This window comes from Priapulus caudatus, unplaced genomic scaffold (genome assembly GCF_000485595.1).
Source record: "Priapulus caudatus unplaced genomic scaffold, Priapulus_caudatus-5.0.1 Scaffold62, whole genome shotgun sequence".
NCBI classification, from domain to species: domain Eukaryota; kingdom Metazoa; phylum Priapulida; class Priapulimorpha; order Priapulimorphida; family Priapulidae; genus Priapulus; species Priapulus caudatus.
Window position 1 is genome coordinate 213,120 of NW_014577123.1, and position 14,446 is coordinate 227,565.

A 14,446-nucleotide genomic window follows, 5' to 3' on the forward strand; every position below is an offset into this window, starting at 1 on the left:
TGTGTGTGTGTGTGTGGTGTGTGTGTGTGTGTGTGTGTGTGTGTGTGTGTGTGTGTGTGTGTGTGTGTGTGTGTGTGTGTGTGTGTGTGTGTGTGTGTGTGTGTGTGTGTGTGTGTGTGTGTGCACGGGGGTGCAGGGGCTGGCCCACTGCAGGTGCATGGCCGGGGGGAGGCGCGCGCGCAGCACGCAGCACGGCCATTGTTGTCGTGTAATAATGCTGCAGCGCTGATCACAGTCATTTCAGTAGCCCGCGTGGGAAGCTAGGCGTCTGGGTGTGTGCATGTGTGCGTGCGCGTGTGTCTGCGAAGCGTGGTTCTCAGCTTAGCGAACGACGAGTTAAACGCTGCGAAATTGCAGGTATTCGCGAGAGGTGTTAAAACCGTGGCGGCTTGGGAACAGCAACCGAGCGAGCGAGAGAGAGAGAGGAATGCAAGCGACGGTTGATGACTCGCAGATGATGATGACGATGATACATCACAGCGTGGGCCATCCCCGCTGATATAACGCGCCGGCAGACAGACACCGACGCCTATACGCTACGAGAAGGACTCGAGGCTACTTGTAATGCCGCTCGCAAGGTTGCGAGGTGTGTCCGCGTAGGAAACGCGCGTGTTTGCGTGTATGTACGCGTATTAGCAAAGGCTAGCAGCGAGTGCAGAAGGGTTGCGACTACATGCGCCTTTCCGCGTGTTAACTCGAGTGCGCTGTTAAGTCGATGCGAAAATAAGATATCAAAGAGAATTATTTACGGAGCGAACACGAGAGGTGAGTGGAGGGACTCTAGGCGTTGCCGGGTTGTTAATCCAGCTCACGGATTGCCGCACGCTATCGCCTGCGAAATCCTGTGACGGGAGTTTGAATCCGTGAAGAAGGTAATCGGACGCCGAGAGAAGACGCTTGTCGTGAGTCTGCACTGACACTCCGTGGCACGTCGTGGATGTGATCGGCCCAGGTGTGCGTCGTCATTCTACACGCAGCATGTCGTGGAATACAGGTGTCGCCTTGCTGCTGTTGACACTCGATGCGCTGCAGGCCCCGACGATTTTCGGTGAGCTAACGTCACTGTAGATTTCTAGTTTTAACCGAGGTTGGGGGGCCATGTTACCTGAAGACCTGTCACCTGCGGGGAGCGGATTCTGCTATGATACTGACCGCTCTACACAGGGATCGGGCTGTTTACGTGCAAATATGTAACCCATGCAGTGTGGTGGTGTTTATATACCCTACTCCGTTAGGTATTTGTATCTACTTGCTGTTATATAGCCTGCTCCGTGCGTGAATTGCGCCTGCTGTAAAAAATCGGGCAGCTCTGTGCAGAATACGATGCTGCTACGATGGCATTGACTGCTTGCTATATGCATGAAGGGCGTCTCTTATGCTACTGCCTTCCCCTTGCATCGCGTCGAGCCTGCGTTAATATTGACTGCCTGGTCTGAATGAAACGTCAGCTCAAACATACACCTGCCCTTTATTTAATGGAGTCGATGAAAAATTTATTTCGGTCATATATATATATATAGAGAGAAAGAGAGAGAGAGAGAGCGCGCGAGAGAGAGATTTCACGAGCAGCGCGATATTCTCGTGTTATGGCTCCCCGCGTGTATTTCGCAGTGCACCTGTATTCTATTTTGTTTAAGTTCGCATCGGGTATACGCTGCTACTCTGGCCGGCTGTATCGCCCGTTACCACGCGTGAATGAATAATAATGTTTAGAATGAATGACTCTCAAAAGACTTTCCGCACAATAGTTTCTTACGCTCGTTTGCAACCCTATGCAGCCAGCGCCTTGCAAATATCGCTATATCGCTTTACGCTGGCTACCTGTTCGAGAGAGAAGTGTGGATGGGGGGAGGCGCGATGTGTTGGATCTAGAGATTACCTGCGGCCTGCCACTCATTCTCCTACATTCCCTCACGATGTTTACCTTCTCTTGGGCGATCTACGCGATTGTTTACAGAGACAACTTGGACCGCAAATACGAGGAGAGGCAATAAGACGCGAGTGTTGTGTCGTCTTGGTAAACAGCGAACGCGCTTATATACGCTTATCATGGGCAGGCATGCTCGAACGAGTCGAATTACAGTCTCCGTGAATTATAATGCGTATATAATAATACGCGCCTAGCTACTACATACATGCACGCGCGTGCAGGCGCGAGTTTTGATTGTGAATATGCAAAAGCAAATTCACGTCGCCCTCGCTTGCTTGCGCCCGTCGCTCGGCTGTGCTTAACCCGCAATTATACTATCGCTGAAGCTTTGGGTGGAAAGACCATAAAGCTTATGCATCAACAGACACGTCGCAGTAACTAAGACATCCCTTTTATTTATTTACGTCAGAATTGCTGCCATCTCGGCTCACATCTGTATAGTCTAGACATTCCGAGCGCTGTTTTGAAAAGATGCTGGGAGATAGTGGCAGACCGCTCTGAAAACATACGACTAAGCGCGTGATACAATGAGTGTGCGCATCTTCCCGTAATACCAGCTATAGGTTATGCGCGCAAAACCTGTTCCAAGCTCTGCTATCCACTGAATAGAGACACTGGAGATGAAATCACCTCTGGTCATCTCTCTCGCCGTTGTTGAGAGAGGGCGTTTTATTTCTCTTCATTACACAATACTTCTTTATTCGATGAGACCAATCCTTCACCGATCGCGGTGCGTGTACGCAAACTCTGCTGCGTATGTCCTGTTGAGTGACTCCAGTCAGGCAGGCACCCAGCTGTGACCACGTTGAAAACATACGCGTAGAGAAGTGACAACTTTCGTGGTTGATTTCATTTCGCCTCGGGCGATAAGAAAATGGGCCAAAGAAAAGGCGTAGTTAGTTCGCGAGTGTGATGTCACCGCTAGGCGAGTGTGATGTCACCGCTAGGCGAGTGTGATGTCACCGCTACGCGAGTGTGATGTCACCGATTTGGGAGAAATGCTGGCGACGGAAGGGTATATTAGTAGGTCTCATGGGAGAAATAGTGATCAGAAGTTGTGGATATAGAAATTAGTTAACCCTAACCCTAACTAATCCTAACCCTAACCCTAACCCTATCCCTAATTCTAAAATAAAACAAAATTTTCCAAAAATCATAAAAAATAAAATAAATAAGAGACAAAATTAGCCAATCAGAGCCGTTTTTGTTAGCGCTTAACGCGCCCTCTAGCGGATCACTATCTCTCCCCTGTGCAAAATGGTCGGCATATGTTTTCATGAACCAGAGTATCCGCGTGACGTCAGTGTACGTCACGCACGAACTCGGCTATCTCCGAAGTTGAATGCATACGGGAATAACTTTCCCCCGGGCGTAGATTGAGGGTGCCGCTACGTGGCAGCACTAGTGTTAAGATTAAGTAAGATTAGTTAGTGTTAAGATTAGTGTTAGTATCAAGGGTTAGGGTTAGGGTTAGGGTTAGGGAAATACGGGTATAATAATATAATAATATAGGGAAATGATTATAGACGACTTGTGCAATGACGTCATAAGACGTGATCACGTGCCCTCAATCTACGCCCGGGGGAAAGTATATTCCATACTACGCATATCAACTTCCGCATCAGACTTCCGCATCAGATAAAGAATGATGCAAAAATCCTAAAACTAACCCTAACCATAACCCTAACCCTAACCCTAACACTAAATATTAACCGACTCGGCTATCTTATATACTATCTATCGTATCGCAAACACTATCTATGGTGTATAGATAGCCACTGACGTCACACTGACGTACACTGACGTCACGCGGATACTCTGGTTTATGGAAACATATGCCCACCGTGCAGAATTCAGGGTATATTGGAACTTTGTGGAATGTGTAATGAGCCGCGTTCACACGGAGCGAAAACGCCAGGTCGAAAACGATCCGAGACTGACCCGGATCAAAAACGACACGTTTTTCACACGACGTTCACACGACGTTCACGTTTACACGACGTTTGATCGATCAGTTCTAGGGCATGCCTCTATGCCAAAGAGCTTATAATTATTATTATCATATATTATATAAGCGCTTTGTCTATGCTCTTTCCCTCATGTTTCCTACATGCAGTTCTAGGAATGCTATGCGAGCTGCGAGCTGCGAGTTACAAAGAAAACAATGTGTTCAAGCGAACAATCAAGCGAACAATGTGAATTAAACAATCAATGCACAGCAACTCTGTGTAAACTCTGGCTCTCGACACTGGCGACGACTACCGCCGTACTGTCTGACCCGGGTCGTGTGTCGGTGCCGGTGCCGGGTCGTCTGACCCGGGTCGTGTGTCGGTGCCGGTGCCGGGTCGTCTGACCCGGTACCGTCTGACCCGGGTCGTGTGTCGGTGCGCGTTCAATGCACGGCAACAATGAATCAGCGCTCGGGTCGATTTCGATTCTGTATTCGTTCCATGTGAACGCTTGGCCCGGGACGCATTTCACCCGGGTCGTTTTCGACTGAAACGCGGTTTTTGAACGCGGCTGGCGGGGGCACGCGTGCGTGCGTGCGTGCACGTCGTTGTGTGCGTGCGTGCCTGATTGCGTGCGCGCGCGTGTTTGTGTATGCCTGCTTGCGTGCGCGCGTGTGCATGCGTTTGTGTCGTTGTGCGTGCGTGCGTGCGTGTGCGTATGTGTATTTTAGGCAGCGTCTAGCTGGGGGGAACACGCGCGCGTGCGCGTGCGCATGTGTGTTTTTGAGAGTGCGTGGCTTGAGCGTATGTGTGTTTTGCTTGGGGTCTAGTAGGGAGCCACGTGCCGCAGGTGGTAGCGTGGTGATCAGGTCTGCTTATCTCGCTTGCTCACCGCGGTTGCTAATTCGCCGCTCCCAGTTTTAGCGGGAGGGTGCTGCGTCGGATATACAGAAGCCACGATGCGGTGATTGCCGGATCGCATCTACGCAAGCAGCGGGGGAACTTTAATTAAAGCGCATGTTATTCTCTGATATAGCGGCTCGCTGCTAGCGTTGCCTGTGCACGCTTAGTGCCTCGCCGCGCGCTGAGATTTGCCGTTGCACAGCGTGAGAAATAGCGAGTTATATACCCCCCTCTCCCTCTCCCTCCCCTCCCCCTCTCACTCTCCCTCTCCCTCCCCTCCCCCTCCCCCCTCTCCCTTCCCTCCCCCTCTCACTCCCCCTCTCCCTCTCCCTCCCCCGGAATGCGTAATAGGACCGTTGTTCTCAGCCTCGTGTATAAGTGTGCGCTGTTGTCGGTTACTGTATGTCAATGGTAGAGCAAAACACTTTAGAGTACTCGCAGGGTGTATAGGGTTAGTCCAGTCAATCTAGTTACGTGCAGTATATAGCTCTCTGCCCGCAGTGAGCGAATTCGCTGTTAGTCCTGCACATGCGTTTCTGTATTTCCAGACGGACTTGGCTCATCGACAATTGTAAATATACATAGCAAACAGTATAAGCCTATTATAGTTATCGGCATGAATGGGATACGTGTATCGTGTATACGGGTAGCGGTTTTTGTGAGCTTTCCTCGCGTGTGCTTTTATTCGTCGACATTGACTACGAGTTATCTTGCCTGCATGCTGTGGGCAGTACGGCAGAATGCATAATCCACTTTAGAAATTTCGCGTGCTAGTTGTAAGAGTTCCTACGGCGTGACTTCAAGTTTAGCTTATCGATTTTGACTGATCTGGGCGATATGATAAAAATCAGCAGCTTCGCCGAGGCGCTTTTAAACTTTTAGTCACGTTTTCAGTAGATGAGATGAATTGATTCGGAAAAATGGTTTCATCGCAAAGTATTCAACTGCTTTTGACGTTTCGTTTCCCACGAGGGTTTCTCCTCTAATTCTTTCAGGCTAAAATGCATTCGCTTTCCATCAGTGCGAATTATGCGCATTTTTTCGTCCCAATCCGCTTTCTTTGATCAGCTTCTCTAGTCGAATGTTTGATTATTTATGGGAGCGTTTATGCAGATTCTTGAGGTGGCTTGGCAATAGCATCTGTCCATCCGCGCACTTCAGTGAAGCTTTGGGATAATTTCTAGCGACTTGTAATAAGCGACTTGTCGTGCGGTAAAGTTTCGTCTAAAAATAGCATGCACGCAGTACTCTCGGTTGTTCTTGCGGACAGTATAATACCAAAAGGCCGATGCGCCTATTCTATATGCAACCGCATTTGCTAATAACAGATCGAAGCTGAGGTTAGGGTGTTTGGACATGTACATATATATGGTTGGAGTATGTGGACGTAACATATGATGTCATGTGATGTTTTGTAACCGCTTTTTCGGCCTAATATTCGTCTGAATTTCTGACTCATGCTTGATGATTTATGTTACAGTAGATTACTTATAGCCTATTAGTTAATATTATTAAAGGTTAGCCTATGTTATAATTATTCCGCACCCCCCTACATGCCCCCTCTCGCTGCGTGCGTGCGTGCGTGCGTGCGTGCGTGCCGTCGCGTGCGAGTGGGTGGTGTGGGGGTGCGGTTGCTGTGCTGTGTTGGCGTGCGTGGTGTGTTGCTATGCGTGGCCGCCGCACCACCGTGTGCGGTGTGTGTGTGCGCGTGTGGTGCTGTTTGCGTGGTGTGTGTCGTGTGTGTGTGTGAGTGTGAAGTGTAGTGTGTGTGTGTGTGTGTGTTTAGCGGATGCAGCTGCCTCGCTCCTCTGTTTCTCTCTCTCTTTCTCTCTCTCTCTCTCTCTCTCTCTCTCTCTCTCTCTCTCTCTCTCTCTCTCTGTCTCTCTCTCTCTGTGTCCCTCTCTACGCACTCACCACATTTGCATTGGTCCCTGGTGTCGGCCGCATCACGCTATAAATACTGTGCACTCGCTCAATGCTGCACTGTTATCGCTGGTTCAACTATGATCACCTACTGCTTTCTCCTTATACCCATATCTGATCGCGGTGCGTGTGGACCTGGCTTAGCAGAAGCCAGAGTTGACGTGGCTCGTCATCAGCGGAGGGGGGGGGATGCCTTGCTTTTCACCAACATCATCACCTGGGGGTAAGCTGGTCGTGGATGCGTGCGGTCCTCGCGTCATTGTAAGGAGCGTTTTTGGTGTTACACGTTGTGTGTACGTACACGTGTACAACATCAGTGGCTTCCATATATATTCTATATATTGGGTGGATGGTTCACCCAATGGCGAATGAAATTCGTTTGCGGTGAATGAAACGTAGACGAAATTCACCAAAAACATGAAGAGATTTAGTCGCGGGTGAATGAAATTTTGTGATGAAGACTCGAGGGTGAATGACACGGAAATAGTTTAAGAAGCACTGGTTTATAGCGATGCATGTGAGAGACCAATCTAACCCCGCACGGAAGCACGGCCGATGTTTCGCGTGTTAGACACGATTATTTGGCGCGATCATGAACCGTACGGTCTCTGTTTACTCAGCGAGGAGTTACTTAGCGAGGTTACATCAACGCTACCGGTAAGGAGTATCCGCTCCTCCCCCTCCCCCTCTTCCCCCGCCGCCGCACGCGTGTCCGCCGAGCGTAGGATAAACACGGGGTATGTTATGTGTGTGGGGGGAGGGGAACATGGAGGAAGTGTACATGAGCACGCCCCCACCCCCACCTTCCTCTCCTGCTGAGATGTAACGTGAGATTGATTGATTATTGATTTCTGCCAGGAGGAGAGAGGAAAGGGGGAGTTTCGGCAGTACATCGATTCATCATGGCCCCGTACGTGACCTGAGGCTAGTGTGTATTTACACTAGTATTGACCATGCTCTTGTAGTACTACGCGACCATGATCAATGTTAAATAGCGTTGGTTTAGTGCTAAGCGCCCGGTCGCTCATAGCAAATGCTTGCCTTGCGAAGTTCACATTTTTGCTTTACGCGTGCATTCGTAGTGGGTGCTTGTTTTTTGTACGTGATTGCGTTCATGTTTTCGTGCGTGTTTGTGTTGTGTTCCGTCTCCGATCGAATGTACGTGCGTGTGTTTGTGTGTGCGTACGTAGGTGCGATCGCACGTGCGTGTGTTTGTGTGTGCGTGCATAGTTGCGAGCGTACGTGCGTGTGTTTGTGTGCGCGTACGTAGTTGCGAGCGTACGTGCGTGTGTTTGTGTGTGCGTGCGTAGGTGCGATCGTACGTGCGTGTGTTTGTGTGTGCGTGCATAGTTGCGAGCGTACGTGCGTGTGTTTGTGTGCGCGTACGTAGTTGCGAGCGTACGTGCGTGTGTTTGTGTGTGCGTACGTAGGTGCGGTCGTACGTGCGTGTGTTTGTGTGTACGTGCATAGTTGCGAGCGTACGTGCGTGTGTTTGTGTGCGTACGTAGGTGCGGTCGTACGTGCGCGTGTTTGTGTGTACGTGCATAGTTGCGATCGTACGTGCGTGTGTTTGTGTGTGCGTATGTAGGTGCGATCGTACGTGCGCGTGTTTGTGTGTACGTGCATAGTTGCGATCGTACGTGCGTGTGTTTGTGTGTGCGTATGTAGGTGCGATCGTACGTGCGCGTGTTTGTGTGTACGTGCATAGTTGCGATCGTACGTGCGTGTGTTTGTGTGTGCGTATGTAGGTGCGATCGTACGTGCGCGTGTTTGTGTGTACGTGCATAGTTGCGATCGTACGTGCGTGTGTTTGTGTGTGCGTATGTAGGTGCGATCGTACGTGCGCGGGTTTGTGGGTGTGAGCGCTCGCACTGTGTTTCTGCGTAGCTACGAGCGTGCGTGCGTGCGTGCCATGTGTGTGTGTGTGCGTGCGTGCGTGCGTGCGTGCGTGCGTGCGTGCGTGCGTGCGTGCGTGCGTGCGTGCGTGCGTGCGTGCGTGCATGTGTGCGTGTTTTGCATGTATTTGACAAATCGAGACATACCCGTTTGCTAACCATGCATACACATGCTACACGCGCGTGCAGTAGTAGAATTATGTAATTAACAGAATTCATTCATCATCGGAATGCAGAGCAAACTCTACAGTCGCCATATTGCCAGGTTATCGCGTGCGGCTTAGAAGATCTAGGACCAACGAGATTGCGTGCAGCAGAAGAGGCGCTTGAACATTTGTTTTCATCCTGTAGTTTTTGCCCTTCGGCGCAATGGAATCAAACGAACCGTGGGATTCATGTGCACCGCACGTAACCTATCTACCAGTAAAATAATATCACCCCGGGTTAAACGGAGAATTTGTCCGAAGTCGTTGCGATTGACGCGCTCATTGTAAGCTGCGTTTGAGGCGTGGCTTTTAAGAAGATGGCCCCCAGCCGTCTATCGATGACGCTATTGTCAGCGGCTGCGGCTTTAAGGAGCTTTTCACTCTCCGGTTACTTCCTATGTTGATGCAACCACGCGTGCCTGCGTATGAACGAGAAGACACGATGCGCACCATCCAGCACCATATACTGTGTAAGCTTGCGAGCAGAGCAGAAGCGTGCCGACATTACTGAGAGAGAGTAATACAGTATAGTTATTATGATTGCTGATGGATGACATGGCGGTGCAACAGCGCCACACCTCGTCGCATTTATCAAAACTACTGCAAAAAATAGCCGACGCGCGCAAGGAAGTAAAGTAGAATGTATGAGTGTGCGGTGAGTTAGCGAGTGCAGCAAAATTGCCGCGTTCGATGCTGAGCGTAAGTTATTCATCCCGGCTTGACAAGCTACCTGTGGCGTGTGGTTCATTATTTATGCCCGGCAGTCTGGCCCCGAATCGATGCAGCTGTCAGGTGGAACATCGCAGCGATATAGCTCCACCAGTACTACTAATTAATTATGTTCGCATGCTAATGTGTTCGGCGGCGAAAAAAAATGGCGCGTGTTAGTGGCAATAATTTTATTGCTCAACCGTAGTTTAGTATTCGCCGGATGTGATCGCATTATTAATACTTGGGATACATGACGGTGCCATACACGCAGTAGAATATAACAGTAGAGTACACGTGAGATATCGATGGCTTATGTTTTAGTTAGCACATGATTTTCAAAGAATGTTTTTGTATCTTTGAGATGCTCCGTGTGAGAAATAAACAGACGAGAATTGGTGCTATAATCGCGTCAAGTTGAACACATTTTCATTTTATTTTGCACTTTATTTGTGGTGGAGGGAGAGGGGATCCTGACTGGTGCATATGAACAAAGGTTCGCGTATGATTCTTAGTTCCATTGTGTAAACATCTGTACGTGCTACAATGCTGTCGGGCAAGAGACTGTTTCATGGGAATCTCGAGAGCGCTTTGATGCCACCGTTTTTATTCGTCACTCTTCTGCTTAAATATTCCACTCAGTTGCAAAATTGCGGCGCAAAAATCGACTCTGCGGGATTGTGCAGTGTTCATGTCACGCCGCGACACATTCTCGCTGTCCTGCTCTAGATATTGTGGATCGAGTTGTTTCCACGGAGCCTGCTCGCGACACGAACCGCCGACATATGCAAATGCCACATTACCGATACGAAGTTAGACGCAGTTCGCTAGATATACCGTAACGTAACGCCGCGTGTGCATTTCAATGCACGGTTATGTTAAAAGGTATCAAGTAAAGCATACATGCGGGTATCAACTAGAACGATGGGGTTTCTCCATGGGAGTTAATTGCAGGGCCTGACATTAAGGACTGCCCGATTGCCAGGGGCAAGTGGAATGGACGTTCGGACAAGTGCAACGTGAGTCTAACTTGCCCAATCGGGCAAGTGCAAAATTCTAAATGCATCAACAGTAAAATGTCCAGTCAGTCTCCTGTGTATGTTATTCTGTTTATTATTTGTGGGTTTTTCAATAATCACATATATACTAGTTGCAAAAATAAAGTCAAACGGTAGCTTACGTGTGGGGAATACATATTGGGCTGTAGTACATACGCACGTGAAACAGTGTATTACGGCTAGCGCAAATACTGGAGTGTCTGTCTGTACGAGCGAGGAGGATCGATTGTTTATTGTATGTGAACCACGAGTGCGAAGCGCGAAGTCTCTTGCGGCCGGGGTCCAGGGCCCGCGTAAGGGCTCTGGAAGCTCAGGGGGTTTGAGAAAGCGGCCCGCGAGCGAATTTTTTTTCCCAAACGGTATAACATAGCGAAGAATTTAGTGCCTTCTGATTGGCTGCGTCGATTTGCTTTGCCTTTGACTGAAGAAAACCTTCAAAACAAGAGAACAAACGCCATTTGTAAACGTTTGTTTTTGGTTTATGACCGCTAGATAAGTAAGTTTTCTGATGTATTTTCCATGAAAAACAAATTTACTCATTAATATAACATATAATATCGATATAACTGCAATTCTTTGTGCAAATGTGATATTTTCATCTCAATCTTAAGTTATGAGAGGGTCTGCTTTCAGTTATAGTGATCTTACCGAATGTCTGGTCATAGCGGGCCGGGGGAAAGGTTCAAGGACGAGTAGCATTTCAAGGACGAATATTATTTCAAGGACGACGCGTTCTTCCGTTCTACCGTTCTTTCCATCAATGAACATGCGATTTACATTCGTCACTTTTGATTTGACAGTCTGTTGCGTTGCGGAAGCTAAAATATACTCTATTTTTCTCAGCGAGAGATATTTTTCTAGCATAGCCGTGGACGTGGCAGTGGGCTGAATACTTGTAGGAGAGAGTCAGCACCAGACAATCCCACTGCATGTCACGCGCACGCTACGGCACGCGTTCGATTTTCACTGTCGTGTTGTTACACGTTTGCTGATCAATGGAACCACTCAATGTTACGCGTATACTTGCCACAAGTCGCATTCCACGCGAGAACGTGCAATTTTTCTAGTCGGCATAACAAACTGCAAGTATCAGGGATATATCCGTCTGAAACCCGGGGTGCCTTGGCGTACGTTGGGTGTTAGTGATCAATATGGCTATTTTGTAGTACCTGTACCTGTACATTGGTGACACTTACATATATGTCACTAATATATATATATAATATATATTACTATACATTACTCTGCACGTTAGAGAACAATGTTTGCTAATCGAAGGCAAGAATGATGATCTGTCAACCTGGGAAATTGAATGTAAACATTCTAAACCGATATAATATAAAATGTTAATGATATTTCTCATGTTTCTACGAATAACCGTGTACGTAGCACGCTTAACAGACTAGACGAAGGTACTGCGAAGAGAACACATCGGCTCCTCTAGACGAGTTCTGTGTGGATGCTAGTTTCCGTCCACCGAGAGAGAAAGGTGGGGACTTTAAATCCATCGAATCTTCGATGCATGCATTATGCTCTGAATGCAGCGGAGCATTTAACGCGTCGTCATATTTTCGCTGTGATATATCAAACAGCGGCGGGCAGGCAATAGATGGCTGGACGAACTGTTGCATGCACAATTTGTCGCCCGCGTTGACTCCAGAGGGAGTCGACTAAGTGCCAGTGAAAATTCTTCAGTCAGGTCCGTTCACTGCCGGCGTGCGTATGTCGTACCAAATAGCAGTAGCATCAGCATGGGTGCGTCCGTCCACCCGACGAATTTGCCGAATCAGAGGGCAAGGCCAGTGTATATCGGAGTGTCTCGACACGTCTATAATTATGATGCCATTGATTAGTAGGCATGTCACGGATAATGGGTACTATCTTAGGCGCCGGTGCGTGCCCCCAGCGTCAGTGTCCTTCTCTTGCTGCTGTGACTGTGACCAGGGCAGCTGCCGCGCGACCGTCGTCGTTGTGTGTAGTTGCAGATTGATTCGGCGTGCATTATTGATACGATGCACGCGTGTACCAGCCGACGCATGCGGGAACTAGCCGCGGTCGCTCACAGCAGCCGACGCAGCAGCTTAGGAGATGTCCAACTCGTTCCCATATCGAGATTGTTCGATGAAGCCGGGTGTAGCGTGCTATATACACCCCCCTATGGAAAACGCCCCCTCCTGAAAATTGCGCATGCGCGGTAAAGGTCAAATCCGGGTCCGACGTATTTGACGCCTCCCCGGGGCAAACGCTCCTCCCTGGAAATTGCGCATGCGCAGTAAAAGTCAAATCCGATCCACAGTTATGACGTGCACTGCTAGACATGTCCATACACATGCCCGATGTAAAAGGGGAACGTTTGTTATGGGGAGGGAAGTATGGCACGCACGCTACATCGGGGCTGTCTAAGCGTGCGTGTACGGGGGGGGGGGGGCTACTCGTGATCGGACTGCGCGCGTGCTGCGCCCGTCCGTCTATATAAGGCAATATTTTCGCCATTAATGAGATATTTATCGATCAGGACAGGTGGGCACGCGTCGCCCGCGCAGCGAGGGGGCTTACAAGTTACACGCCATCAATTGCAGCGCAATTGCCGATCGTACATTAATAGCTAGTAAACTGGGCCGGGTCTATACCCTAGCACGTCGGTGCGCGCGTAGGTTTACTAATAACAACCGTGCCTTCATTTACCCGACCCGGGTATGCTGTAGGAGAAGGAGAGGGAGATAAAGAGAAAGAGAAAGAAAGAAATCCGAAATCAGTTCGAAACGTGTAGTAGGTGTTGGGGGGGGGGGTGCTGGATGAGGTTAGGGTAGGATGGTTGGGACGGAAAGTAGGTACAATAATGTAACTCAACACAAAACACGGGCAATATTACTCTAGTTATATTCATTATTGTGTTTAGGGTGGGGTGGGGAGGAAACGGTGCCCATCGAGTACTGTGGGGTCAGAGGTGAGGCTGGATTTGGGGTGATATTATGAGGGGGCGGGTGATGTATGGGGTGCGTGCAGTGTGGTGGTGTGTGGGGGTGGGGCGACGCGTAATGCATCATTGTAGGGTCATGCGCACGATACCGTTGGAATTAATGATTTACAAACACAATTTAAAGATGGCGATGCAGTCAGCGCATGTTTTTTTCAGTATCTATGAGTATAGAAACTAATAAGATTCAGCGACGTGGAATATTTAAAAAAAAACGTTGTTCAAACGTGAAGATAACTCGGGTAGAGACGTCAGAATTTTTAATAAAATTATGCATTGAATGAAAATTTGTTCTCGTGTCTCGTTTTCGTGATATCCTGGCGGCCATATACAAGTTGACGTACTGGGCGTTAGCAGAGGCGATTTCCTAATATCAAGTCTAACGCGCTCATACGCGTATATGCAAATATACACAGGCGCCCTGCCCATCGCTCTATCTATCTATCTATCTATCTATCTATCTATCTATCTATTTATTTATTTATTTATCCATCCATCCATCCATCCATCCATCCATTCCCACCCATCCATCCATCCATCCATCCATCCATCCATCCATTCATCCATCCATCCATCCATCCATCCATCCATCCATCCATCCATCCATCCATTCATCCATCCATCCATCCATCCATCCATCCATCCATCCTTTTATCCATCCATCCATCCATCCGTCCGTCCGTCCGTCCGTCCGTCCGTCCGTCCGTACCGTCCGTCCGTCCGTCCTCAACTCCATCCATCCATCCATCCATCCATCCATCCATTCATTCATTCATCCATTCATCCATCCATCCATCCATCCATCCATCCATCCATCCATCCATCCATCCATCCATCCATCCATCCATCCATCCATCCATCCATCCATCCATCCATCCATCCCTTCATCCATCTATC

At 48.9% G+C, this 14,446-nt stretch overlaps 1 protein-coding gene across 1 annotated transcript in view; it reads left to right on the plus strand.

The window, feature by feature from the left end:
- Positions 1-259: 259 nt before the first annotated feature.
- The window catches only part of LOC106821182 (hemicentin-1-like), a gene marked incomplete in the record, with an annotated part of 105,359 nt that continues 91,172 nt past the window's right edge, over positions 260-14,446 (plus strand). The window contains 1 exon segment of the mRNA XM_014825873.1: positions 260-1,048. Within this exon segment, the coding sequence (XP_014681359.1) occupies positions 979-1,048 (70 nt within the window).